The following is a 26838-nucleotide window of genomic DNA, read 5'->3' as shown; positions in this document are numbered from 1 at the left end:
TGATGGGAGGAGCTGAAAGCAACTTTGTGTTGGAAGTGCTAAAACTTGGCAAAATCTCAGTGTCACCCATCACTTCTGTTTTCCTTGATCTAGGTAGATTTGAAAACTCAGTCAGTACTCTTATCTTCAAATGCAAATACGTTTATCAAGAACATGAAACCTATTTATGCTTGTAGTTGTGAAAATGCAACTTGTCTGAAGTGAAATAAAATGCCAGTTTCCCAAATGCTAGCAAATGGCGATATTTCCCCCCCAAAGATTTATATTCTTAAGAATATTGATGCAGGGGCGCCTGGGTGGCTCAGTGGGTTAAAGACTCTGCCTTCGGCTCAGGTCATGGTCCCAGGGTCCTGGGATGGAGCCCCCCATCAGGCTCTCTGCTCAGCGGGGAGCCTGCTTCCTCCTCTCTCTCTCTGCCTGCCTCTCTGCCTACTTGTGATCTCTGTCTGTCAAATAAATAAATAAAATCTTAAAAAAAAGAATATTGATGCATCATATCAATTTTTATTGTTCAGAATCCCCCCCCTTTTTTTTCCGCCCTGCTATTGCCCCCTCCCCTCCCCAAAAATACTCTGCTGGATGTAATAACTCTGGGCTGCTGTTATGTCAAAAAATGCCCATTCGTGGTCCTGACAGTCCAAAGCCAACTTGTGCTTACATATGTAAATTCCTGGGGTGGGGAGAGGAAGTTAGTTACTTCGGAATCGTTAAGGAAATACCAATTCCTAAATGGCATTTCTGGGTCCAGCTATTGCTCTCTAAATTGTTCTCTCTACCTGTCAGATTAATATATTCCCATTTGCCAACAGGTACCATGTAGAGAAGCTCAGAGCTTAGTTTAAACAAAGGATTAGGAATGAAAATAAAAGAAGCAAATAGGGCCTGCTTAATGAGTTTGCCAACACCAAACAATATGAGCAAACTTGATTGTGCACCTCATTCCGTGGCCTTGGATCTAAATCACTTTCAATTTCTAAAATGAACACAAAACCAACAGAAACAAAATTATCCTTCAGAATCAAAGATTTGCCTCCAATGCCCATGTTCAAAAGCATGTACAGAAGACGTATTACCTCTGAACACATTTAAAGCCATGATTATCATGAAGATCAATTCCTTGGGTCCCTAGGTAACTTGCTCCCCCTTGAGGGAATTCAGTTTCTTTGGGTGTAAAAATTCCTGTACTTTTACCTTATACTTCTTACCTCTTATGTGCCAACTGTCTCTTTTCCAGGATACTTAGTTACTCTTGTGACCCATTTTTTTCATGGTTCTGGGTAGTAGATTAACTTTTTGTTGAAGAAAATTGATAGGGGTTGTATATATGCACTCACAATTTGTATTGTGCACAAAGTGTATTCTTCTCTTCAAGAAGATGAGGCTCAGTGTTTGCCATGGAATGTTTAATTTTTAATTAATTAACTTTTAATCAAAAAAATTTTTAATTTTTTATCGATTCTAGACATAACTGTTTTAGAAGGTAGAAAAGTGGGGTACCCGGGTGGCTCAGTTGGTTAAGCCTCTGACTTCCGACTCAGGTCACAATCTCGGGGCCCTGGAATGGAGCCCCGCCTCAGAATCCCCACTCAGCAGGGAATCTGCTTGTCCTTCTCCCTCTGCCCCTTGTCTGCCCCGCTCTTCCATGTAAATAAATAAAATCTTTTTAGAGGGTATGTGCTATGGTGAGTGCTGTGAAGAGTGTAAGTCTGATGATTCACAGATCTGTACCCCTGGGGCTAATAATACATTATATGTTAATTTAAAAAAGGAAAAAAATAGGCAATAAATTTTAAAACGTAAAAAGTAGAAAAGTGCATTTTTGAAATAAAAAATGAATAAATGTCAGGATGGTCACTAAAGTCAAAAAGCAGGAAATTACTATTTGGCAGTATCATTTAAGAGGGTCTGTGTATGGGGCACCTGGCTGGCTCAGTTGGTAGAATGTGCGACTCTTGATCTGAGGGTTGTGAGTTTGAGCCCCATGTTGGGTATAGAGATTACTTAAAACAATTTCTTTAAAGAATTAAAAAAGTTCTGTGTAGGGGCGCCTGGGTGGCTCATTGGGTTAAAGCCTCTGCCTTCGGCTCCGGTCATGATCTCAGGGTCCGGGGATCGAGCCCCACATCGGGCTCTCTGCTCAGCAGGGAGCCTGCTTCCTCCTCTCTCTCTCTCTCTGCCTCTCTGCCTATTTGTGATCTCTGTCTGTCAAATAAATAAATAAAATCTTTAAAAAAATTGTTTAAAAAAAAAAGTTCTGTGTATAAGGGGAATTTAGGGGGCTTCTGGGTGGCGCAGTGGGTTAAAGCCTCTGCCTTCAGCTCAGGTCATGATCCCAGGGTCCTGGGATCGAGCCCCGTATCGGGCTCTCTGCTCAGCAGGAAGCCTGCTTCCTCCTCTCTCTCTGCCTGCCTCTCTGCCTACTTGTGATCTGTCTGTCCAATAAATAAATAAAATATTTAAAAAAAATAAGGGGAATTCAGTAAAATATATGTAAAAATTATGTGCTCGCTAACATGATATCCATGGATTTGCTAAATATTTTTATTAGATAGAAAATATGTAGAATTCTTTACTGTCTTTCAAAATATTTACTCTAAATACGTATGTATATGTGTGCCTTTGTCTAAATATGTAACAGGGTTATCGGGATGCAACACATGCTACATTTTTATCATGGCTAGTTCTTTCTGCTTTTACTGCTTAAACTATTATTATTCCTGAAGACATTGGGCTCACAGCAGTCTGTTCCATATAGGATACAGATCATGGGAAGTGACTTTTAATGAAATCCAATACCAGTGTTAAGCTGTTTTAGTGAATTAGGGTTGAGTTGAGCATTACAAAGGATTATATTTATCAAGATTCTCAGTTCTCTGCTTAATTTCTCCCATAGAATAGTTTTACAGAGCGTCATTGCATCAAAGGAATTGCTTAGGATAAATAAATACCAATCGGTTTACCTGTGAGTAAAATCAGTCATGTGGGTAGTATGCAAATGACTTCTGGTTAACAGAAACTTGTGATCATTGTGTGTAAGCTCTTATTTTGAAGCTAAAATTGCTATAAGTCCTTTACACTATAGATTCTGAGGTGATAGGGAACGGAGGAGATGGGACCTCAGATTCTGTTTCAGGGACCAATAAAATCTTGTACCCAGAGAGCTGCTTTTTTTTTTTTTTTAAACTATTTATCTCCTCATGAAAAATGTGGCTGTCACTGAAAGATCTTTTTTCCTCTGTCACAGCTTTCCAAAGGGCACATAAAATGAAAACGTGGGATTTAACTAGTTAAATAATGAATCAGTTTCGAGGATTTAGCATAAGTGACACTCCATGGTCGTCCTTTTGGACTGTGATTTCTGGTAATGGCAAGTGGAAAAAAAAAAACAAAACTATTAACTGCTGTTGCTATGGCTCTATCTGCTGAGTTTCAGACATCGTTTTGGAGGCTGCAGTGCAAACCCTGCTTGAGGAAGGTAGAATTTCATAATACCAGAGGCTTCCTGCTGCCTCACAAGCAGACAGAAAATGTAGGTGAGGGGAAAGGTGTGGACTCTGGAAGAAGAGAAAGACAGTATTTCCAAGGAAGGGGAAAAAAGTAGCCTCTCACTTTAAAGATTTCGAATTCTCTCTCTGTTTTTGAGAATGGGAAACTTCTCTACTTTCTGCAGAGAGGAGAAAAAGCTAACAGAAAAGGAAATTGGGGAGGTAATAGTCATTCATTTCTTTCTTGTTGCTTATGACTTCTGTGATAAAAGTTACTTTTACATAATTGATTTGCTGTGGCAAGGGACCATATGTAAAGAGTCTTTTGGGTCGGGAGAAAGCTTGTGAAAGATCTGGGGGGGAAGAGCTGACATCGTAGGGATGGGGAGTTCAGCTGCTTTTCTGTTTAAGATTTGCAATTTTGATGGCATGTGTACTGGGCCAATAAATTGTTTCTAGACACTTGGAGTCGTTTTGCGTGGCCTTTTACTTTTTTCCTTCTGTAGGCAAAATGAATACCTTTCATTAACAAGGAAAAGCACTAGATTATCACTGGGTTATATTTGGCTCATTTGGACTGTTATTTGGGTGGGGCGGGGAGCAAGGCTAAAGAGAAGGAAGCTTTCTTTCAAATGACTGGGTTTAATATTATTGTTACTTTTCCAGTAGGTGCTGGCCTTAAAAGTCTCCTTCAGGGAGGGAATGATTAAAACAGTTCTTTGGAGCATTGCAAGGCTGAGTGGCATCTCAGATTTACTTTAAAATAAGTTTGCTTAATGACTTTTTAGCACTACTTGATTTATGTCTTGGCTAAGAGAAGAGTTCTAAGTGGTATGTAGTCCAGTTGGTTTTTTTCTAAGAACACTTACTGGTACTGAATACCATGTGTTTCTATTGTTGGCTTTTAACTTCAGGAGTTTAAAGGGTATAAATGTTCTCATACCTAAAAACCCAACGAAGATTGTTTTCTGTTCAGGGCTTACAACCTCCCCCACCCCAGGTTCCCTGGTTCACCCACATGCCAAGGTACTTTGGGAGAGTCCCATCCGTGTAACTAGGAGCGTTTTCATTTCTCTTGTGTGTCTTTTTTGAGCACAGTGTGTCACACAGCGATGGTATAAGTACGATCCTGATTGAAAGATGAAGCACAGTTTTAGACGATTTTTGAAAAACTCCTCTAACTGGAAAGATGATCTGTATATTGTGAAAGAATATTTTTATTTAATATGGGCAGGTGGTTCCAGAGCTTGAGAATTTAATGATTTTTTTTTCCTGCTAAGACACTAAGTCATTTCCTCCTAGGTACTAGAATGAGGAATGTAGTGTATTCTGTTCCTCTATACTATGAAACCATGCTTGCATGGCTGTCCTCGAATGTAAAGTGAGATCTGAAACTGTGAATGTGGGGGATTCTGCTCGGGAGGCTGGACTAGGGTTATTGTTTACAAAGATAAAGCATGTGTGACTGTGTATATATGGAAGGGATCAGGTACCTGTTCCAAACACATTTTGAATTAGATGTAATTAATTTTCTACTGAGGCAATTAATGTATAATTGCTTCGCTTCTGTGTGTAATTATAGTGAGGCTGTAGTGTTTGGCTTATGCTTTGGACAAAAGTTTCTAGAAACTTTTGGATTTTAACTTCCCTGCGTTAAATATTTTTGAATGCCTGTGTCTTTTGAAAGTAATAGCGATCATCTTCTTCCAGTAGTGTTTTTGGACCTTTGTTAATCCAATGCAGCCTTTCTCAGCCAGGGTTGTCATCTGAACCACAAAGCCAAGAAAAGGATTTAAGTTAATGTTTTCTCAAGCTAAGACCATTCTAGATGTATTAGGGCAGAGTTTATGTATTACATACATCCAGTGGATTCCTTAAAGCAGCTGTGGGAGAACTGTAGCCAAGGGCCAAGCCCCACCTCCAGCCTGTTTGTGTGTAGCCTCCAACCTAAAAAATATTTTTTCATGTTTTTAAAGAGTCATTGAACGAGAAGAGGCATATGTGACAGGGGCCACAAAATGTACCTCGCCCACAAAGCTTGAGACATTTACTGTTGGCCCTTTACAGAATAGTACACTGACCGCTGTCTTAGGTTATGGGACCACACTGAAATTGCTGATCTAATAAAGGAAACATTTTATAGCATTTGCTCGGAGGTTAGGGATACAGTAAGATAATAGGAAAGTTGCTCTTTATGAAAGTAACTGACTTATGTATTGGTCCCATTACTGTGATGCTAAATAGATAGACATTTTTGTTTGTTTTCTAGGCAGAAATTTTTGTGGTTGAATTATATGGAAAGTTGTATTGGTAATGATAATACAAATTATATATATGTGTGTATGTATACAGATAGATTTTAATATTTTTCTTAGTTTCTAAAGCAAGAAAATAAAAGTGGGAGGATTTCATATAGGAACATCGTAGAGGGCACTGATTGCTTTCATCACTATTTTAAATTAAAGGGTGGTATCTGTTAGAGAAAAATGAATAGAGTGCTGAGTGTCAGACATAATCACATTTGTTTCCTCCTTGTAACTGAATGAGTGCCTTCACCCTACAATTAACGTCTCAGGTTTGTCAGCAGTAAGGAGAATAGTACTTAATCAAAAATGCATTTAAATTATTAGATCGTAGGATATGAAATAATCAGGCTCTACCAAATGCCGCTTAACTACTTGATTTAGTGGGGGAGGTGCTATCGGCCATAAAATATATATTGGTAAATCACAGAATTATCAAGGGAGAAAAAGACTAGCAGGCATTACTTGTAATTTGCTGCTGATTTCTTTTATCTCCATATTCAGTTAATCATGAAGATCTATGAGGGCGTCGCCCCTCCCCCCGGAAAGTGTCAGACATCATCTCTTCTTTTATCATGGCACTCTAGCCTTTGTCACAAAGTAGGCTCTGGGGCTAGGTGCAGACATGAGGGAGCTACCTGGAGCATAGACTTGATTTTTCCACTTGTCTGCTGACAGCTTTCGGTGACTCCGTCCTAGCCTGTCCAGAAATTCCTAGGAATGATGTGTCAAGCCAACCTGCTGGGATGGTCAGGAAAGGCATCACTGGGTAGCTGAGCTGGCGTTAAGACTGGGTGGGAAGAAGGGAAAGGAAGGGAAAAATTCGCCAAGGCAAGAAAGGACAAAGGGATTAAGGTTGTGTTTTTCAGAATGTTTTATGGGTCCTTTCGGGGTGGGCAGTGAGGATTTGTTTGGTGAGTGGTACTTTCTCTCTGGTTAGGGCTGTAAAATGATAGGGTACAAGTCAGCTCAAGTTGTAGATCACAGATCTTTTTGGGTAGCACACTGTTCAAAGCATTTTAATTACCTTGAATTGCTCATCAAGCTTATTTTGGCTGTGGCAGTTCAAGAACTAATTAAGGAACTTTGTCATTTGTCTCCATCTTGAGGTTATATGTTTGTTTATTGTCCCTCCCCACCCTGCCCCCAGCTGGAAATCATTCGTTATAAAATAAAAAACCTAAATATTTTATAAGGGTTCCTCCCAGTTTTAAAATAAAATGACACTTTAACATTCCTAAAGAGACCCTATAGCATATTTTTTTTTTTTTTGGAGGAAAAACGTTCAGATTTTGTACATGTGTTGAAATTTGGTACTGGATGTTGATTCTCCTTCTTGGAGAATTGCAGCGTTGACTGGTAAATGAACAAAGGCTATAGATTTTAACTAATAAAATATCCCAAACACAGCTGTGTCAAGAACACGTAAATAGCCTTATGTTTATAATGGTATTCGTTAAAAATTAAAAGATTCAACTCATGTTCGTAGTATCTCATTATGTCAGTAGCATGTCCCACCTCTCTTTGAGTATTGAATTTGTCAAATGTTTTGCTTTGGTAACATGAACAGGTCTCAGCATTGTCAGCACAAATCAAACTGGTAAACCTGTACCTTTAGTGATAGGGATTAGGATATTCACGCAGGCTTTTGACAGTGTGGAGTGTAGGGTAGGATGGAGATGGGTTGAGAAATTTCAGTTTCGGAAGAGTTGGTAAACTTCAAGAGGAGATTAATTTACAACAAAAAGCAGAAGAGGTCTCCAAGCTGGAATTCTTTGGAGAAATGGAACTACTGTGATAATCAGGGCCTTTTTTTTTTTTCTTTTTGCAAATGAACTGGTATTCCCTATGCAAGGGGGAAGGAGTAATGGTAATAAAAGCCCCTGTTTTTTTTGTTGTTGTTTTTTTTTTAGATTTTTATTTATTTATTTGTCAGAGAGAGAGAGAGCACAAGCAAGCAAAGCGGCAGGCAGAGAGAGAAGCAGGCTCCCCCTGAGCAAGGAGCCCGATGCGGGACTCGATCCCAGGACCCTGGGATCATGACCTGAGCCGAAGGCAGTGGCTAAACCAACTGAGCCACCCAGGTGCCCCAAAAGCCTCTGTTTTGTTAGTGTAACAGATTTCTTCCCATAAGCTAATTTCTCATATATGTTGGGTGCACCACAGTGCTGAGCTCAGAGCTAACTTTTATGTTCATTTGTAGTAGCTCTTCTTGCCTAAGGTTTTCAGGTACAACTATGACCCACAAAGACACACCACTTTACTTGATTCCTGAATGTATCGTTTATGAATGCACTGCTTCAAATTCTTTAAGGACGTAGATAGGACATAAAAATAACAAAGCATTATTCTTGTAGCCCTGCACCCGTACACACACATAAACAGATGCTCTGATGATATTTTTCACTTTGAGGAATTACAGAGTGGATTATTGAAAATATTACAGACCATTCTTTTAGAGTATTCTAGAATCTCTTCTCTCGTCTTTGTATTTGCCAGGCTTAAAATTCTTTCCTGTTGACACCCATCATGCCATCTGTATCATTTTCTTGGGATCATAGAATGTTAAAACCAGTAGGACCTAAGAGGTAATTTTCCTTAGTCCTAAGATTCCATTGGGTAACTCCTTGCAAATACAATTTGATTAAATCAGTTCAAAGTATAGATTTGATTAAAGAGAAAAATGTTGGAGGGAAATGATACTGCAGCCACTTTCTCATTAAGAATGAAAAGGTAAGTCTATGTAAAATTCCACTTTTTCAATCAGTGTTAATTTTCTAAAAGAACTCGTGGTGTTAATAATTTAGTACTGTGCTTACAAGCTTCAAACCTATTGATTTTAATTGGAGTTCCCCATCTAGAAGGAAGATAGGCAGCGAACAAATCAATTTTGTTTTAATCTGATGCATTTTAATAAGTGTGCTAAAGATTCACAGTAACATTATCTGCAGTAGCTCGATATTTGCTATAAGGTGTCTCTGCCTTAGATTCTATCCAAAGATGTGTATTTCTGAAAGTACTTGAATGGCATCCTTTTATTTCACCTCCAGGATGGATAGCGTAAAATGAGGCTCTCAGCGTCCATCATGTTAAAGTGCCCTGTGTGTGGGTTTGATTAAATAATGGCCTGAATAAATTAGGATACCTGTTTTATCATTTCTGTATTAGCAGAATCTTTGTCTTCCTTTCACTGTATGGCCTCATCCCCCTTTCCAAATGAATATTTTATAGTAAGAGCTTGTTATCAATCCCAGGCCATATTTATGTAACATCCTGTTTAGTAAGTAATAATCCCTTTATTTTAACATTCATGCTTAAGGTTAAACCTGATCCCTGATGGAATTGTGTATTTCTATATGTGTTTAGCCCAGGTAAATTAAAAGAAATATACAGCAGAATGATATACCGACTGCCACTCTTCGAGACCTTTAATCTTTGCCTTGGAGTATGAAATTGTGCTACTCTCCAGGACACACAGTCATATGGCTCTCGTTAATAGTAATTGCGGATGTGCTTCAGAATCATATTTGCATAGATTAGTGATATGCATCCTTGTGGGTATGGCTACTACCTACTCTCCTTTGGGTATGGCTCCATATTAATTAAGAACTGCTATTTTGCAACCTAAAGAGCTCTCCAAGTAGAAAAAAAAAAACTCTCAAAGTTGTCACTTTGGAAAGTTTCTATTATGTTAATCACATGCAACAATAGGGATTGACTTAGAGAATTTCATACCTATTTTAACATCCTTCAAGTGTACCGAATGCACTCTCCCTTGCACCAAAAGTCTGAAATCAAACTACAGATGAAAGGATGGCTTCATGCCAAAGATTGCAGGTAAGTTGTAAACACCTTGCAAATAACCAAGGACTACAGCCAGTATGCAAGGCGCTGCCCTGGGTGCTGTGAGGGTACCTGGTGCTTACTGAGACAGAGCCCCATCCTTAGTGAGCTTATTCATTTGAAAAAAGAATGATCATGGCAGTGAAAGAGAACGCAGAGAAAATAAAATGTGTGCTGAGTCTGAGGCTCCAGCAAAGAGCTATGGGAGGGCAGTGGATGAAGCAGTTGATTGTTAGGTGATCAGGTTACCCTGGGGAGTTGGGAAGGTGTTTTGTATGTTTGTTTGTTTTTAAGAGTTGTGGTATTTCCAGAAATGGGGGGAGAGTGAGGGTAGTATTGTTGGCAGAGAAGATGGCATGACTCAAAGGCTCAATAATAAGAAAGTAAGGGGCGCCTGGGTGGCTCAGTGGGTTAAAGCCTCTGCCTTCGGCTCAGATCATGGTCCCAGGGTCCTGGGATCGAGCCCTGCATCAGGCTCTCTGCTCTGCGGGAAGCCTGCTTCCCTTCCTCTCTCTCTGCCTACTTGTGATCTCTGTCTGTCAAATAAATAAATAAAAATCTTAAATAATAAGAAAGTAAAATTGTTCTCCAATGGAGCATTGCCTTCAGATTTTTATGTCCAAGCTACTACTCACTGAAGCATTGTGTTTGATATATGAGAAGCTATCCCTGACGTTTTCCCCTTGGGCACTTAGTTTTGTTGGGTGTTCTAGTTCTGTATATGGGCAAGTACAATTATGTTACTTTTCTGAATATTACTTTGGGAATGAATTTACAATGAAAGGAGAAGGCGACGAATGTAACCTTAGGTCCTGTGCTCGCTGAACTTCTGGCTCCCCTGACTTCCTTAGAGCAGTCACTCATACACAATGGGACCTGGTCAGTGTGAGGGGCGAGAGGGCAGTCTGGACAGTAACTCCCCCTGTTGCTCTTCGTCGGCCCTCGGCTTCTGAGCCTGCTTCGTTACAGTATCAGAGAGTTGGGACTCGAATGCAGTCTGCGAGTGAGATTCTGAATTGCTGGCTGCAGCAATGGGGTAGCGTAAACGTCCCATTTGAGCCATCGTACACCACTACAGAATTGCCAGTTCACCCCCTGCCTTCGTGATCGCTTCAAAACTAGAGTTGGCAATTGCCAGTGATACAAGGAGGGGAACAAAGCGACTTGGCTTTAATACCTCATAAATTCACAGTGTCAAAACAGGAAGCGATTTAGAGATCACCGAGCCCACCTTTTTCCCTCATTGTACAGATGGCGAAGCCAACATCTAATCGCTGAGTTCTCCTAATTTCCAGGATAAGCAAAATGAGGGCAATTTTGCCTGACCTCTCTGCTTTCTTTACCTCTGCAGTACTTGGAAGAAACCAGACCTCCTTTTTCCTCTGGATAGCTGTAAGGTCAGAGAGAAATTAGCTAAATGATGCAATGGCATTTTGCATCCAGCATTTATTGTGATGATAGCCTTAGACTTCTTGGTTTATTGAGAAAAGAATGTGATTGTTTGCAGGATGTCTCCTTCCCCTTACCCGTGGTTATAATTAAAGGCTTAAGGGAACTGCAAATCCCAGAAAGTTAGTCAAAAGACAAAATTAGTTATTTCCTTCCATTTAAGTGGCCTTAGACCCAAAGATGATTTACCTGGCTGAACAGAATAATCTGATGTTTCTACTTTCAGTTAAGATGGCAGGAATTTCAAGATCTATCTAGGAAATAGAGCTCATAAAAGCACCTCCGGCTAGGATTCTGTTTCTTATGGATTTCGAAGAGGGGAGAGGCTACAGTGAAATTTCTTTTCATGCTTTTCTGCATTTAATTTTTTTTCTTTAGAAAAAACGTGGTACGTGGGAAAGTGACAGTGGAATCAAAGAGATGTTTTATTCTTCTTTACCCGATTGTAAATTGAACTGTCTTACCAACATGTGTAAAGAACTTCATTCTTCACATCCCAGAATGTCCCGCTTACTCCTTTGTTCTTTCCCTCTGCTCTGAGCTTAAGTACAAAGAAGAAAGCACGTTAGGAGGGCAGAGGAAGCTCTTCCCTTATCCTCTCTTGAGTAGGAGGAATTCAGATGGAGTATTTTCAATTATTCTTTTGTTCTTAGAGGTGAAGTAGACTCAAAATTAATAAGGAGAAACTCCTCAAACTGCTGTGTTATTCATGCTGCCGTGTCAAAACCTTTTGTAATAATTTCAACGAATTTATCCTTTGCTACAATATTTTCCAAGTATTTTTGCTAATGAGGTACATTTAAAAATAGGAATAATAGACTAAAGGAAGGATGAAAAAGTACTTATAAACTTAATTTTATTTCTGCCTTATGAACACATTTTTCTTCTTGTTGTGCACAAAATTGCTGGAAGTTTAAATTGTTGCTTAAGAGTACAAAATAATACTGTATGAGACCTTTGACTTCTTGCTTTTTACCAATAAGACCAGGGCTGCCTCAGCTGTCTCAGAACTTCCTTTTAAGTGGTAAGAAAAGAAGGAGACGCCACTGTGAGGTGATAAAATGCCGTGTGATGACCACAAGGAAGACCAGGGTTGTCGTAACGACCTTTTTTTTTTAACTACAGTTCATTTATTTTATTGCATATACGTAAAACTGGGCAGTTTGACATGTGCAGTATGTTGCAAAAGCAAATCTTAATGACCTTTGAGAGAGAGAAAAAAATGTGAGTGTGGCATAAAAATAGGCAAACTAGGAACATTTTCTGTATGCACTTAGATAAATATTTTGAGCTCTCAGACATGGAAATAAAAATTCAGACGACTGACCACCTCAAGCCCAGCTCTCCATGTTTAATTTGAAACACATACAGCCATACCAGTTATTACCTTGGTTCTTATTCTGTCACATACAAAATACAGTGAAGCTAAATATTTTACTCCAGAAATCTAAATCACAGAGGTCTCTTAAGAATTCCATCAACTTTGTTATCAGATACTTGTAATATGAACCTGAGGTTGTACAAAGGAAGAAAACACTCTGCTAACATCACATCCTTCTAAAGTCTAGAAAAAATTATGAGTTTCTTTTATTCTCATTATTAAAGTAATCTGAGTGTTCACATGGTCATGTGAACAGTCTCTGCCCTGTATAAAACCTAGCACAAAAATAGTATTTTTATTCTTGGACCATTTCATCAACCTCGGGGTCTTTTTAAAGGAACAGAACTGAAAGCCTTAGTGTTAAGGGTTATGAAAGTGTTAAGGGTTACAGTAAATCACTGATAAAGCTGGAATTGGAGCTCTTGGTTTCCGGACATTGGATCCTGTGGGACTCATGGTATGGAACACCATCACTACCTTGCCTCCCACACTCCAGAGGCTAGCCCATTCCAGATTAGTTACTGACATGGGAAAAAATGGGCCAAATATAGTACCCTTGCCTGAAAGTCAAGATTACATACAGGTTACTTCTCTGTGGAATTGTAGTATAAAATATTCGGTAATCATGCATATCTGCAGGGATCAGTCAATTGCAGAGTAATTCCAAAATTGTAAGAAATCGTATCATTTGGAGGAGAGGAAAATTCTACTTTTTTTTTTTTCAAAATCTTCTAGGTTTAAAAGTTTTCAGACTTTTTAAATGTAGGGATATTCCTAAGTAGACATTCAACAGTTACGTGCTCTGTGTGTGATGGAAAATAATTTTGGTTTTATACCAGAAGAGTATAATTTAAGTTACAAATTGGTCCAAGCTGTAGTGAAGGAACCTTACACTTACGAGTCAGGGGACCTGGGTTCAAGTTGGGGCTTTGCCATTAGTTAACTACCTTACATCCTTGAACAGTTTCTAACCTTCATAAGCTACAGAGTTTTTTCCCCTGTAAGAATAGATTTTGGGTCAGATGTTTGCTAAGTTCCTGTTCATCTCAAAGATCCCGTCACTCTTTTAGTTTCAGGATTTGTGTTTCCCTTCTTAACCTTTCCCCACCTGTGCCATCATTTTGACTTAAGTGGCCTTAAATTTCATAGCTTCCATTTGGTGGCATTAGCCTGGGACACAATGGGCATACAGTAAATGCTTGTTACTAATGTTGGTGATAAGGAGTTGGTGGGCATGACCTACACACTTCCTTCCAGCTGTGAAAGCCTGTGACTGTTCTAGTTCTATCAAGGGAGAAGTCAGTTGTGCCTGGATAATATATAGCACTTTAAAAAGATAGGTAGTGTCCTGTGGTCTTGAACACAAGCAGTGCTAAGAGATGTATGGCTGCTGATTTTAAATCTTTATATACTTTGTTTCTTGCAGTATTTTGATTAGGAAGCACTCAGTATAACTTTTGAGGCAATGTTGATAGGGTAGTTGACAAATCTTAACATAGGCAGGCATCATAGAACTAATAGCATTTGAGGCTCATGGAGCCCCTAGAAAATGATTTCTATGCATTCTACTTGTTAGATGACAAGTAATAGTGTAGACATGGAAGTATTCCAGAAAAGCGTTTCCTCTCTAGCTTGGGAGAACTAACCTGAGCAATTTCAATAGGTAGACTCGAGTCTTGAGTATATTGTTAGGCTACAGTTTTTAGTTACCCTCTGTGACTGTCCAGGCATCCTGAGTTCACTGCAGGTCACTCCTGGTGTTAACACTTGAGACTTTGAAGAGAGTAAGAGGTCTTCTTTTCTAAGCGGATATCATTAGCACATTCTTTGCTCATTATTTCCTGTATACCTGTCTTCATCCGTGAGTCTTGGTAGGCCTCTACACAGATCAGTCTTTGTAAAGTGCAGAAAGTATCATATAACCAAGAGCATCCATAGTATGGCTTTTATTAAGGTAGGGAGGCAAGTGCAAAACCTATGTCGAGGTCAGCTTTGCTCAGCTGGGTTCTTAGTTCTTGAAGGTTCTTTCACTTGAGCTCTACCCTTCCTGGTCAGATTCTCCGAGAAATCTACCTTCTCTTCCCTAAATCTGTTACATTTTTACTCTCAGCTGCAGACTGGAGGTTTTACTTTGACTACCTTAGATTCAAAGAAACCAGATTTGGTACCTTTGGGTTTTTTACCGCACCTTTGGGTTGTTTGTTTTTTTTTTTACTGCACCTTTGGCTTTCCAGGTGTCCATTCTGTTAAAACCTCAAGGTTAATTCTAATTCTGTCCACAGTTTTCTTGTTTCTCCAGATTCAGTTATTCTTAATGCCCCTGATGGGGTTCAGGATATGCTACCCCAAAATACAGCACCTTGGCATATTGAATATTTTAAGCTGAAGGAGTTTGAGGAAATAGAAGCAGGAAGGTTACTCTGACTGACTCTCCTTCCATTCCTCCCTGCCCCTCTCCCCTGAAGTGGGTCTTAAGACCCTCATGTGGGGGGTGTTCTCATAGTACTTGGAAGAAAGGCGCTTCCTTTTCTCCAAGACAAAGGGATGCCAAGAAGAATCTGAACAAACAGGCCTTGCTATGTTTCCCCCAGTTTGCTACACTTAGTTCATACTCTTTGCCCTTTTCCACATGTTTTTGCTCTTTTGTCAAACCTAGCATTAAAACACACCAGTTTAGGGGCGCCTGGGTGCCTCATTCCGTTCAGCATCCAACTCTAGGTTTTGGCTCAGGTCATAATCTTAGGGTCATGGGATCGAGCCCCGTGTTGGGCTCCGCATTCAGCTTGGGGTCTGGTTGTCCCTCTCCCCTCTGCTCTTCATGCCCTCTTGCTCTCTCTTTCTCTCTCTCCCAAATAAATAAATTATTTATTCTTTTTAAAAAGACCCACCAGTTTAACCATTCTTTGAGTCTTCATTTCCTTAGGGAGGATCCAGTATCGTGTAAAACTTATATTAAATCAATGTATATGCTTTTCTTCTGTGAATCCATCTTTGTGAGTTTAATTTTCAGACCCAGCCAGGGACCTTAAGAGGGTCAAGGAAACCGTTTTCCTTCCCTCCACCCCCCCCCACAATGTGTACCCATTTTCTACTAGCTAAACTTTTACTCTTTGCCAGAGTTGACTATTAACTCAAAACGGTCATCAATTAGATCTGAACCTGTTACGTACCCTATTATTACATAGACCATACTGTGTGTTTTTTTCTTTAAAGTGTTCAAAGATAATATACACCAAGAGTATGGGATTGCACTCTGGGCTTCCTGCCTCAGTTTTGTGGCACTTCCTGGGGCCCTGGCCTCCAGGTAATAAAGGAATAAACTGAAGTAATTACCAAAAAAAAAAAAAAAGTACGGGATACATTTTGTGTGTTTTGGTAAATACTACTTTTCTGGTCTTATTTGAGGTTAGACATTAATTTTAGAGACGTGTCTTTAGAATTATTACAGACTAAATTTTTAAAATACAGCTATGTATATATAAATACCAAAGCCCCTTTGGTTTACTTTTAATCTCTAAGTTGTCCACTTTTAGTGTGCACAGTTAGAAGAGAGCCAGAGTTTGCCTGGGAAAAATAGGGGTGATGAGTTCCCTATAATCAAGGATAGAAATTTCAGATGTCTGCTCGGTAGTTCCCAATGCCGATGTCAAGTCTGGTGCCAGAATGACTGCATAGGAAGCAGTTTGGAATACTTTAAAACAAGAACTTATTGCTGGGCTCTAAGTTCAGAGATCCCAAATCAGTACTTTGGGAATGAGGCCTAGGTATCTGCATTTTAAAAGTTACACTGCCAGCTCTACTGCGTAGCCAGGACTGGAGAGCCCTTAGAGAACCCTTAAGAATCTTTCCAGCCCTCTGATTCTGCGATTAAAGTGTGCAAGAAGCCTTCTTCCATCTGCCCCTGACTTTCCATGGTTAAGACGTCCCTTTTGGTCATGCTGTCTTTATCTGCCCCTGACTTTCCACGGTTAAGATGTCCCTTTTGGACATGCTGTCTTCATCTGCCCCTGACTTTCCACGGTTAAGATGTCCCTTTTTGACATACTAAGAGTATTTCCATACTTAAAAGCTTGTTGCTGCCCTTAGTTACTGTTTTAGTAGTAATGACAACTTCTAAGACTTAAATATGTAACACTGTACTTAGAGCCGAAGAGTTCAGATCCAAGCACAGTTCACTGAAAATCCTGAGGTGGACCTGTGAGGTTCCCATGTGCCCAGACCGGTTTCTGTGGGGCCATATACGAATTGTCTACCATTAGTTGTAAAAACCATGTGGAGTTAACGTAGCCAGTCCTCCTGTTTGCTGCTACTGACCTGAGAGCTCTGTCCTGTGCCATGGCTTTGAGAAGGCAATGCAAATACGGATCTAGTAGTAAACTGGGATTTTGCAGTAGAGGTAGGAAGATTAGGAGATTTTAATATTCTTTGGAAATTCTTAATATTCTCTAATATTTTAATATTCTTAAAATTTTATTGGGATGCAGAGGGAGCCGACTTGGTTTTCTTAGAGACTCTGAAGAAGAATGTGAACAAGTGGGCAAGTCCATTTCTTCATATAGGTTTTTTTCCTACTGCATTGCTGAGATGCTTACCATGTATTTGCTCGATTTTGCCCTTGCACCAAAAAAAAACAAAAAAACAAAAAAAACCACCCAGGAAGAATACCTGTCCTAATAAAGATTTGGTATACTTTGGCTTAAGAAGCTAGTGAGATAGAAGAGGAAAAGATGGGAACTTTGGTATTATCTATCCAAGATTCAGGACTTGATAAGCAGGGCGGGGACCTCTATCCTTCTGAAGTCAAAGAGGTGAGGTTCTACTTGGGAAAAGTTTTCATGATCTCCCCCACTCTAGATATTGGGATTCTGCGTGACAAGTTTTCATCCCAAAATAAAGGAGTAGAAAGTGCAAGCTTTGTGTAAAAGCTTTCTCTTTTCCTTTCTCCAATTTGGTATTCCTTGATTTAAAATCAGAAACTATCCCTGAGTGAGGATTCACTTCAGAGCTTGTTTAAAATGCAAAATGTGACTTGATGTTTAAATCTTTGTTTACATACTTTCTGGAACCCATTTTATTATAGAACAGCTGTATTCTCCCAGGGGTTGATTGTTTCAGTGAAATCCTTTTAAAACTTGAATTAAGGAGATTAGGATTTAATCTTTGTTGTTTACAACAACAAAGAATCTTGTTACAAAGTAAACGAATACACGTCCTAGTCCAGAATATGTTATCAGAGAGTGCATACTATGTAGTTTTTAATCAGTGGTATGCTTACAACTTCCAGATTTGTTTTGTGATTATATCAGAAAAATGGAAAGATTTGTTCCTTTTATTTTTCCAAATCCACTGTATTTAGCAACTTACAGAGAGGTGAATCTGTCACCGACCTTGGCGAGTATTTTTGCCACAAGATACTGGAAAGACAAGAACCATCACCAAAAGTATGAAGAGGTAACTGGTGGTTTTGCTACTATGTGATATTAATCACAGCAAAGTATAGTGTCTTGCTAAGGGAACACCAAGGAAATCAGTAATGATGGTACTAAAGTGTTAGAGAAGGTATATAATAAAATGTAAGTAGTAAAGACACATTTGCAGCCTACTGGAAATCTAAATTATTTTTTAAAAGATTTTATTCATTTATTTGACAGACAGAGATCACAAGCAGGCAGAGAGAGGAGGAAGCAGACTCTATGCTGAGCAGAGAACCCAATGCGGGGCTCGATCCCAGGACTCTGGGATCATGACCTGAGCCGAAGGCAGAGGCTTTAACCCACCGAGCAACCCAGGCGCCCCCTAAATTATTTTTAAAAGCCCGAATGTGAAGCTCAACATACATTTGTTCTGTGTGGGTACTGGAGATGGGCAGGGATAACAAGTAGCTCGCAGTATCAAAGCAACTACTGCATGATGGTGCCAAGGCTACAAGCAACTTGCTGAGAGACAAAACTAAACTTCGATTATCTTATTGTCTAGTAACAGAAAATCTAAGGGACCGTGCTAACTCTATAATTGTCTCCTGAAATTGTTGATCAGGTGAAATTGTAGTAAATGAACAGATAACGTCTGTCCAATTGACAGATTGGATATACGGCTTACCACACCTAGATAGCATCCTTCTATATTTTGAAGCATTTAAGTACAAATTAAGAATGTGCCTTTTAGGGGAGGTTTGGAAATCCTGTGTTTTCTTCTTGATCAGCAGTACGTATTCAGCTATAGGAGTTTTAAGGAAGGATATAAATATTGTGAGTCTTAAGTTCACCTGTATGAGTTTTAGGTAAGGATATAAATACCATCTCGTGAGAGGAAAGTTTGAATTCTGAATTGTGTTAAGACACAGGATATTTCTGAATCAGGAAGGGACAGTGAATTTTTGAATATCCAAAGCATTGGTTAACCTAAAAACCTATGCTTCCTTCCAGATTTTATTGTAGCAAAATGTTGACTTAAATTCTGGATTTCTGCTGCAAGATGATTTGTGGGAGCTCAGCGTGTTACCATTTCCAAGTGAGCACTTAGCACTTCAGCCATTGATGACAATGTCATACAGATAGGATCCCAAGCTAAGAAAAAAGACTCCTAGATTCTTGAGTCTTTTGCATTCCGTGATTACATGGTGGTTCAGGGGTACAGGTGGGGTGACTAGGATGTCAGAGCTGGAAAGAAGAGAGTGAAACGGTAATGTTCTGCTGGCAGAATGTTAGAATTTTAAGCAATTCACGTACTTCCCGCTCAAGTTAGCCGTTGTGTCACCATCACTACCCTTGCATTAATGTACAAACTCTGTCTAGTCAGCTGCTTTATTCTAAAAAGTACCTGCCCCCCCCTTTTTTTGAGTATATAATTCACATACAATGGTATAGTAGTTTCAGGCTTATAACATAATGATTCATTCATCACTTAGTGCTCACCACAGTAAGTGTAGTCGCCATCTGTCACCAGACAGTGTTACTGTAGTATTGCTGACTCTCTTCCCTATGCTGGACTTTTCATCTCTGTGACTTACTTCTTTTATAACTGGAAGTTTGTACCTCTTAATCCCATTTATCTCTTTCCCCTGCTTCCCAAACCCCTTCTTCCCTGGCAACCATCCGTTTGTTCTCTGTATTTAAGAGTCTGTTTTTTGTTCTGTTTTATTTAGGTTCCACGTATAAAGGAAATCATACAGTATTTGTCTTTCCCTGTCTGGCTTATATCACCTAGCAGTATACCCTCTAGTGTCATCCATATCATCACAAATGGCAAGATTTGGCTGTTTCTTTATGGCTGAGTAATATTCTATCGTATATAACATCTTCTTTGTCCATTCATCTATCAGTGAACACTTGGGCTGCTTCCGTATTTTGGCAATTGTAAGTAATTCTGCAATAAACAGAGGGATGCATATATCTGTTAGAATTAGTGTTTTCATTTTCTTTCGTAATTAACCAGTAGTGGAATTACTAGATCATACGATATTTCTATTTTTTTTTTAACTTTTTGAGGAACCTCCATACTGTTTTCCACAGTAGCTACACCAATTTACAGTCCCATCAACAGTGCACAAGAGTTCCTTTTTCTCCACATCCTCGCCAACACTTGTTATTTTTGGGGTCAGCCATTCTGACAGGTGTGAGGTGATACCTCATGGCAGTTGTGATTTGCATTTCCCTGATGATGAGTGATGTTGAGCATCTTTTCACGGGTCTGTTGGCCATTGGGATGCCTTTAGAAAAATGTCCCGCATCGGGCTCTCTGCTCAGCAGGGAGCCTGCTTCCTCCTCTCTCTCTGCCTGCCTCTCTGCCTATTTGTGATCTCTCTGTCAAATAAATAAATAAATTAAATCTTTGGGGAAAAAAAAAGAAAAATGTCTATTCAGGGGTCACCTGGGTAGCTCAGTGGGTTAAGCATATCAGACTCTTGATTTCAGCTCAGGTCAATATCTGAGGGTCCTGGGATCAGAGCCGACATTGGGCCCCCGAGCTCAGTGGGGAGTCTGCTTGAAATTCTCTACCTCTCCCTCTCCCCTCTTACCTGCTTGCGTGTGTGTGTGTGTGTGTGTGTGTATCCATGCGCGCGCGCGCTCTCTCTCTCTCTCTCTCTCTCATGAATAAATCTTAGAAAAAGGTCTACTTGGGACCTTTGCCCATTTTTAATCAGATTATTTGTTCTTTTTTGGTGTTGGCTTGTATACGTTTTTTAATGCTAATTTCGGTATTAACCGCTTATCTTAGGCATATCATTGACAGATCTCTTCTCCTGTTCAATAGGTTCCCTTGTCTCTTGATTGATGGTTTCTTGTCCCTTGGTTGATGGTTTCTTTCCATGTGCGAAAGCTTTTTTATGTTGCAGTCCCAATAGTTTATTTTTATTTCTATTTCCCTCGCCTAAGGACGTGTATTTAGAAAAAAATGTTGCTAAGGCCCGTTGTCAAAGTAAAAAGTACCTGGCCCTTTGGCAGTCAGCAGAAACAGCATTTGTTACAAGGGACTGTTTGTGGTAAAAGGATCAGCTAAGCCCAGTTAGCGTGGGTGACCCTGTAGAATATGGACTAGCTGGCTATTTGGGATTGTAATTGCTCTAACAAAGCACATGCGGAGAGTCAGGGGAGTTTGTATGCTTTTAAAAATGTGTTATTGTCTTATGTGATTTATTTTCCTTTCATGTAAAAAAAACTTGATGCAAAACATTTGTGTTCTTTTCTTTCTTTCTCTCCCCGCCAACCCCCCCTTAGAATAACATAGCTGATCCAGAGGAACTGTTCACAAAATTAGAACGCATTGGGAAAGGCTCCTTTGGAGAAGTTTTCAAAGGAATTGATAACCGTACCCAGCAAGTGGTTGCTATTAAAATCATAGACCTCGAGGAAGCCGAAGATGAAATTGAAGACATTCAGCAAGAAATAACTGTTTTGAGTCAGTGTGACAGCTCATATGTAACCAAATACTACGGATCATATTTAAAGGTAATGTGTGTGTTGTATTATTTAAGTCATAAGGTATTTTCATTAGAAGTTTTTCTTTCTTTTTTTCATTCTATTTTTTGAAAGGCAATGTCTTAAATTAGGATTTGGCAGTCTTTGGCCTCCAGGCAGAATCCAGCTCCATTTATAGTGCCAAATAGACTTTTTAGATTTAGCAGCTGTATCAGCTGCACCGCTACTCCACACCTGAACTCGGGGTTGACGGGGGAGCAGAAATGCAGCTGGTCCTTGAGACGTATCCTTTGTCAGGAAAGAGCTTTCCCCCTGGGCTTTCACACATAATTCTCAGTGGTCCAGTCTGTCTCAACCTAGAATTGATGGAATATGTAAGTATGTCACTTACTCCGTTGAGCTATGGTGCTTATATACACATCTTTCTCTCCCTCCGGATTATGAGCTCCTTGATGGCAGGGAATTTAGCTCAACAAGGCTTGGTTTTTACATCACTTAGCACAGGACATGGCACATCTTAAGTCCATGATAAATATCTGTTGAAGTAGAGTCAAATGGAATACTATCTGTTCTCCCTCCCTCCCTCAACAGAAGTTGGGATTTTAGTTTCCAGGATCATGGAATTAGCAGACACCTGAGGTCACAGCAGGTGGAAATGTGATTGCATAACACAATACTCTGGTTAGTAAAACCCAAGAATTCTTGGGTTCCAGAGTTAGAGGTCAGGATCTGGGGGCGCCTGGGTGGCTCAGTCGGTTAAGCATCTGCCTTCAGCTTGGGTCATGATCCCACAGTCCTGGGATCGAGTACCATGTCAGGCTCCCTGCTCAGTGGGGAGTCTGCTTCTCCCTCTCCCTCTGCTATGCCCCCTGCTTGTGTTCTCTCTGTCTCAAATAAATAAATAAAATCTAAAAAAAAAAAAAAAAGGTCAGGATCTGTGTCTATTGAAATGTGAAGAATAAATAGAAAAATCTAGCTTTGGGTAGAGATATAATTACTTTAAAATTAAAAATTTGTATCCCCATATTGTAATTTTTTAGAGGAGGGCAGTAGTAGTTAGTTCTTTGCTTTTCAGGGTTTACGGGGCAGGGCGGAAGAGTCTGGTTGGTTGGTTGGTTGGTTGGTTTTTTGTTCACCTATCTCTGGGTCAAAAAGGGTGTATTTATAATTCATCAGGCTACTGACCTGAATAAGAATTAATGCTATCTTTTTATATTCTGCTGACCGAATAAACCCTAGAATAATCTAGCTATATTAGTTATTACTTATTTAGAAATCAAAAATTTCACTGCCTTTTTACAAAGCCTGTTTATTCTAATATTACATGAATTAGATGAATGTGGAATGAATGCATAGTAGAATAAATCCTTAAACAGGCTGTCACTGTGTGTCATTCACGGCATTAGGTGCTGGAGATAGAAAAATGAAGAACCTGGGTGGCTCAGTCGGTTGAGCCTTGGGCTCTTGGTTTCAATCTATCAAGCCCTGCGTCTGGCTCCACGCCTAGCAGGAGTCTGCTTGCTGATTCTCTCTCCACCCCTTCCTTCCCTCCTTCTCATAGATAAAAAATCTTTTTAAAAAATGAATAACTCAACCCTGCCTTTAAAGAGCACATGATCCCACGTTGCACTAACAGGGTGCAGATTTTGTGATTATGTACAACGTACAGACAGCACAAATAAGCATGTAGTCACTTTTTTCATTTGGAGGGGAGGGCGGTGGCGGTTCCAAGAGGAGATGGTACCATTCAATTCATCTCTCAGTGTTAGCCATTACTCTCTCTAATTGTATACACAATTATTTGATTCTTCGTGGCATATTTTGCTTGTGAATTCTTACCTACAAAACTTACTTAGCAGGTCAGATTCTTTTTAAGGAATCCTGAAAGGTCACTCAGTCTCAATATATTCAGGTCTCCCTCCTGATTCCCATAGCACACTTGGTTTGAGGCAGCCTCAGGAATCTGTTGTTGTTGTTGTTGTTGTTGTTGTTGTTGTGTGTTGTTTACAGATTCTGGTTTACTCTTTCTGGATTGAATCCTGGTGATTCCAGATCTACTCTAGAGCATGTCTGGTTTACTCTTTCTGGATTGGATTCTGGTAATTCCAGACCTACTCTAGAGCAAACCTAAACATTTGCTATTCTTAGGCACTTGTAATAACAGATAAGCTCCCTTTGGTGACTGACTTAAAATATTAAATAAGCCTTATTCCAAATGAGTTATTCTATATTATATTGAAAATGGGTACCAACGTGGTATTGACTGTTTTCATTGGTTGTTTATAGTGTTTGTTGAATCAGACTCAGTACTCTTATGGAAAATGAATTATAGCTCTGTTTGTATTATTTATTTCTAAAACTTTAAAAAGTTCTTAAAAAATTCCCTTCACAGTGTACATGTACCAGTCACCCAATAACTACTTAATATTTAAAGAAACAAAACAGATTGTCATGCCCAAATCTTGATTATAGAATGTTCTCAGACTAGTGAATGAATCAAGGCCATTATCCATGATGTCTTCTTAAAGGATTAAACTGAATAATTTTTATCCCCTTTACCATCATTAATTAAAGTCTACAATATGAAAGACTACTTTGAAAAACGTGTCACTTCTTGATAGAATTGTAGAAATCCACAGCCGGCTGATACTGATTATTTGTATCCTGAATTCATTCACATTAGAGTAAATAAATGCATGTGTATTGTCTCTCTCTGTATGTGCATATATACACACAGAAATAGCCTATGATTTTATAACCTTGTAATATTTATTTAAATGACCAACTTAAATTGACTGACTTCTTTATTTTCCATTTATTTTAAAACCTAGTGAGAGTCTGTAGGCCTGCTTTTCTTTAAACTAAAATCACATCAGATGGAACAGGGTTCTGTTTAATGCAGTCAATATAACTCAAGGCTACATCCTCTAAGTACCATCAGGGGCCTGCATTATCAATCGACTTAGGGTTTATTGTGGCGCATCCTTCCATTTCAGAAGACATGGGGGATTTTGTGAGTCAGGTTAATTGAGTACAGTAGGATAAGGGTTTTTCTCAGGTTGTCTTTACACAGGATATTATACATAACCAAGACCACACTGTAAGCTGGAGGAAAAGTTACTGCATTTGAGAGAAAATTATATGCTCTCTGAAACTGTATGCAGTTGTAGTGATTTCCTTGAAACATGCAGAAATGTACAAGGTATTCATTTTGACTGAGCTCACTGTATAACTTCATTTTTAAAAACAAGAGTAAAAACCAGACAAACATCAGTATGACCACAGTATTTTCCTTTAATTTTAGTTCACTGCAGATTTTCTTGAGAGACAAAGTTGGTCTTTATGAAGAGTGCTAAAATAAGCAAACCCTTCCCTTCTGATCTCATAATATTGGAAAAATCTTTTATAATCTTTAAATATTTTTCCAGTTCGATGTAAATCTTAAAATGAAGCTCACTCAGGCATTGAATAGAATTTGAATCATGCCTTTATTTGCTGCTGAAAATCGCCTTTAGATTTCTGTTTATGTTAAGGAAATATGCCCCCCCCACACACCACCACCTTGATACCAAAAAAAAAAAATGATAGAAGTAAAATATTCCAGAACAGAGTCCAGTTTTGTGGCCTTCTCACTGTTTTTCCTGAGACTTGTGTGTGTGTTTATTCCCAGCCTCTGGTGAATGTTTCTGGAATGTTCCTTAGTTAAAAATTGTGTTTTGGAGTTTTCTTATAAAACTTGAAGGAAATTGAAGAGGGAAAAATGTTCTCCTTCTTGCAATGTTTTTTTTGCTCAAAACAAATACAGCTTTAAACTTGAGATAACACAGCTCTAAGGAGCCCCATATTAGATTCAGTTTTGCAGACATTTGCTTTTCAAATGGCCTACGATGTATATTCCTTTCATTCTGCATATTTGTCACGGTCCGTCTCATCCACTCTGTTGTGACAGCTTCTTTCTTTTTTTAAGATTGATTGATTGATTTGAAAGGGGGCAGGGGCAGAGGGAGAGAATCTCCTGCAGACTCCATGCTGAGTGCAAGCCCCACGTGGGACTCAGTCCCACATCCCTGAGTTCATGACCTGAGCTGAAATCATGAGTTGGATGCCTGACCGACTGAGCCACCCAGGCGCCCCTAGGGCGACAACTTCTGAATTCATGTCTCTGGTTCCAGCCTCTCTCCTTAACCCCAGATAGATACATCTAACTTGCTTCATATTACCCACTTATCTGTGGGTACATGAAGTACAGTAACCCTGACAAGGAGGAGTAGCATTTGAACAAGAACTTGAGCATAATTTTGGTGAGGGTGGAGCATAGAGAAGGTCTTCCAGTTTGGAAAAAAAGAACTCAAGGGTGGTAAGGCATGTGGCCAGACGATCTCTCCTGTCCCTTGTGGTTCTATAAAATTTTATGTGCTGTTTCTTCTTTATTGTGGTAAAATATACATCATAAAATTCACCATTTTAACCATTTTAAGTGTACATTTCTGTGGCAGGAAATACATTCATGTTGTGCAGCCATCACCACCATCCATCTCCAGAACTTTTTCGTTTTCTTCAACTGAAACTCTGTACCCATTAAACTGTAATTTCCCATTGTCTCCTCTCAACAGTCCTTGGTAACTCCCATTCTACTTTCTGTCCCTATGAATTTGACGACTCTGGGTTCCTTATGTAAGTGGAATCAGACAACATTTGTCCTTTGATAACTGGCTGACTTTAGTTGTCCATGTTGGATTATGTGGTCAATGTCATGATTGGCTAGGAGATTCATAGACCAGCCCATTTAATTCAGCATGTATTTAATACATAGTACAATAATCATCTCTCAAATACATATAATGGGTATTCAAAAAAAATTTTTCTATGAACAAATGAATCCCAAATTTCACAGTAGCCTTTCTCCCTGCTTTGGCCAAATGTCTGTTTAGCAGCAAACAGTGGGGTTCGGTGGCCTTCTTGTGGGGTGGCAGAGATAACTTGTTAACACTAGGCTCTAAGTTCTCCCCAGTAAATAGTACGACTCTGGAGTCCTTACACTTTAGGCATTCTGAATTTTGGAACAGAGAGCCATTTCCTAACCCCTGACCACCCATGTTGATGCAGGACTTTAAACTTACTCCTCCAACCCGTTGTGAAACTGTGTGGGTCACTTTATAAGTGGAGAAGTGGAATTTTTCCTTCAGGGACTTCCTCTGCTTCAATGTGCCGGATGTACGGGCATGGTTTACAGTCCCTGGCTCTTTTGGAATTTTCAGCGGGTATGTAGATATCATCTCAGCCTTTTAAATTATTTAAAAGCAAGCCAAACATACTTATTTGCATTCTCCAACACAAACATCTTTTCACAGAAATCAAAGGTAGAAGTTGTAGTCCCCCAAAAGAACACAAACATAGAGTCTAGGCTTTTGTTTGGTTTGCAATTGGTGTTTTCCCTGAGGCCTGCTGTGGACAAGGAA

At 39.4% G+C, this 26838-nt stretch overlaps 1 protein-coding gene across 1 annotated transcript in view; it reads left to right on the top strand.

The window, feature by feature from the left end:
* Positions 1-26838, top strand: part of LOC111162159 (serine/threonine kinase 26) — a 52470-nt gene that overhangs the window by 10499 nt on the left and 15133 nt on the right. The window contains exon 3 of the mRNA XM_022526351.1: positions 21179-21409. Coding sequence (XP_022382059.1) covers positions 21179-21409 — 231 coding nt within the window. The remainder of the gene's footprint in view (positions 1-21178; positions 21410-26838) is intronic.

Source organism: Enhydra lutris, unplaced genomic scaffold (assembly GCF_002288905.1).
Source record: "Enhydra lutris kenyoni isolate GAN:26980312 unplaced genomic scaffold, ASM228890v2 scaffoldscaffold89, whole genome shotgun sequence".
NCBI classification, from domain to species: Eukaryota; Metazoa; Chordata; class Mammalia; order Carnivora; family Mustelidae; genus Enhydra; species Enhydra lutris.
Note: the sequence above shows the minus strand (reverse complement) of the source record. Positions and strands in the feature narration are given on the sequence as shown.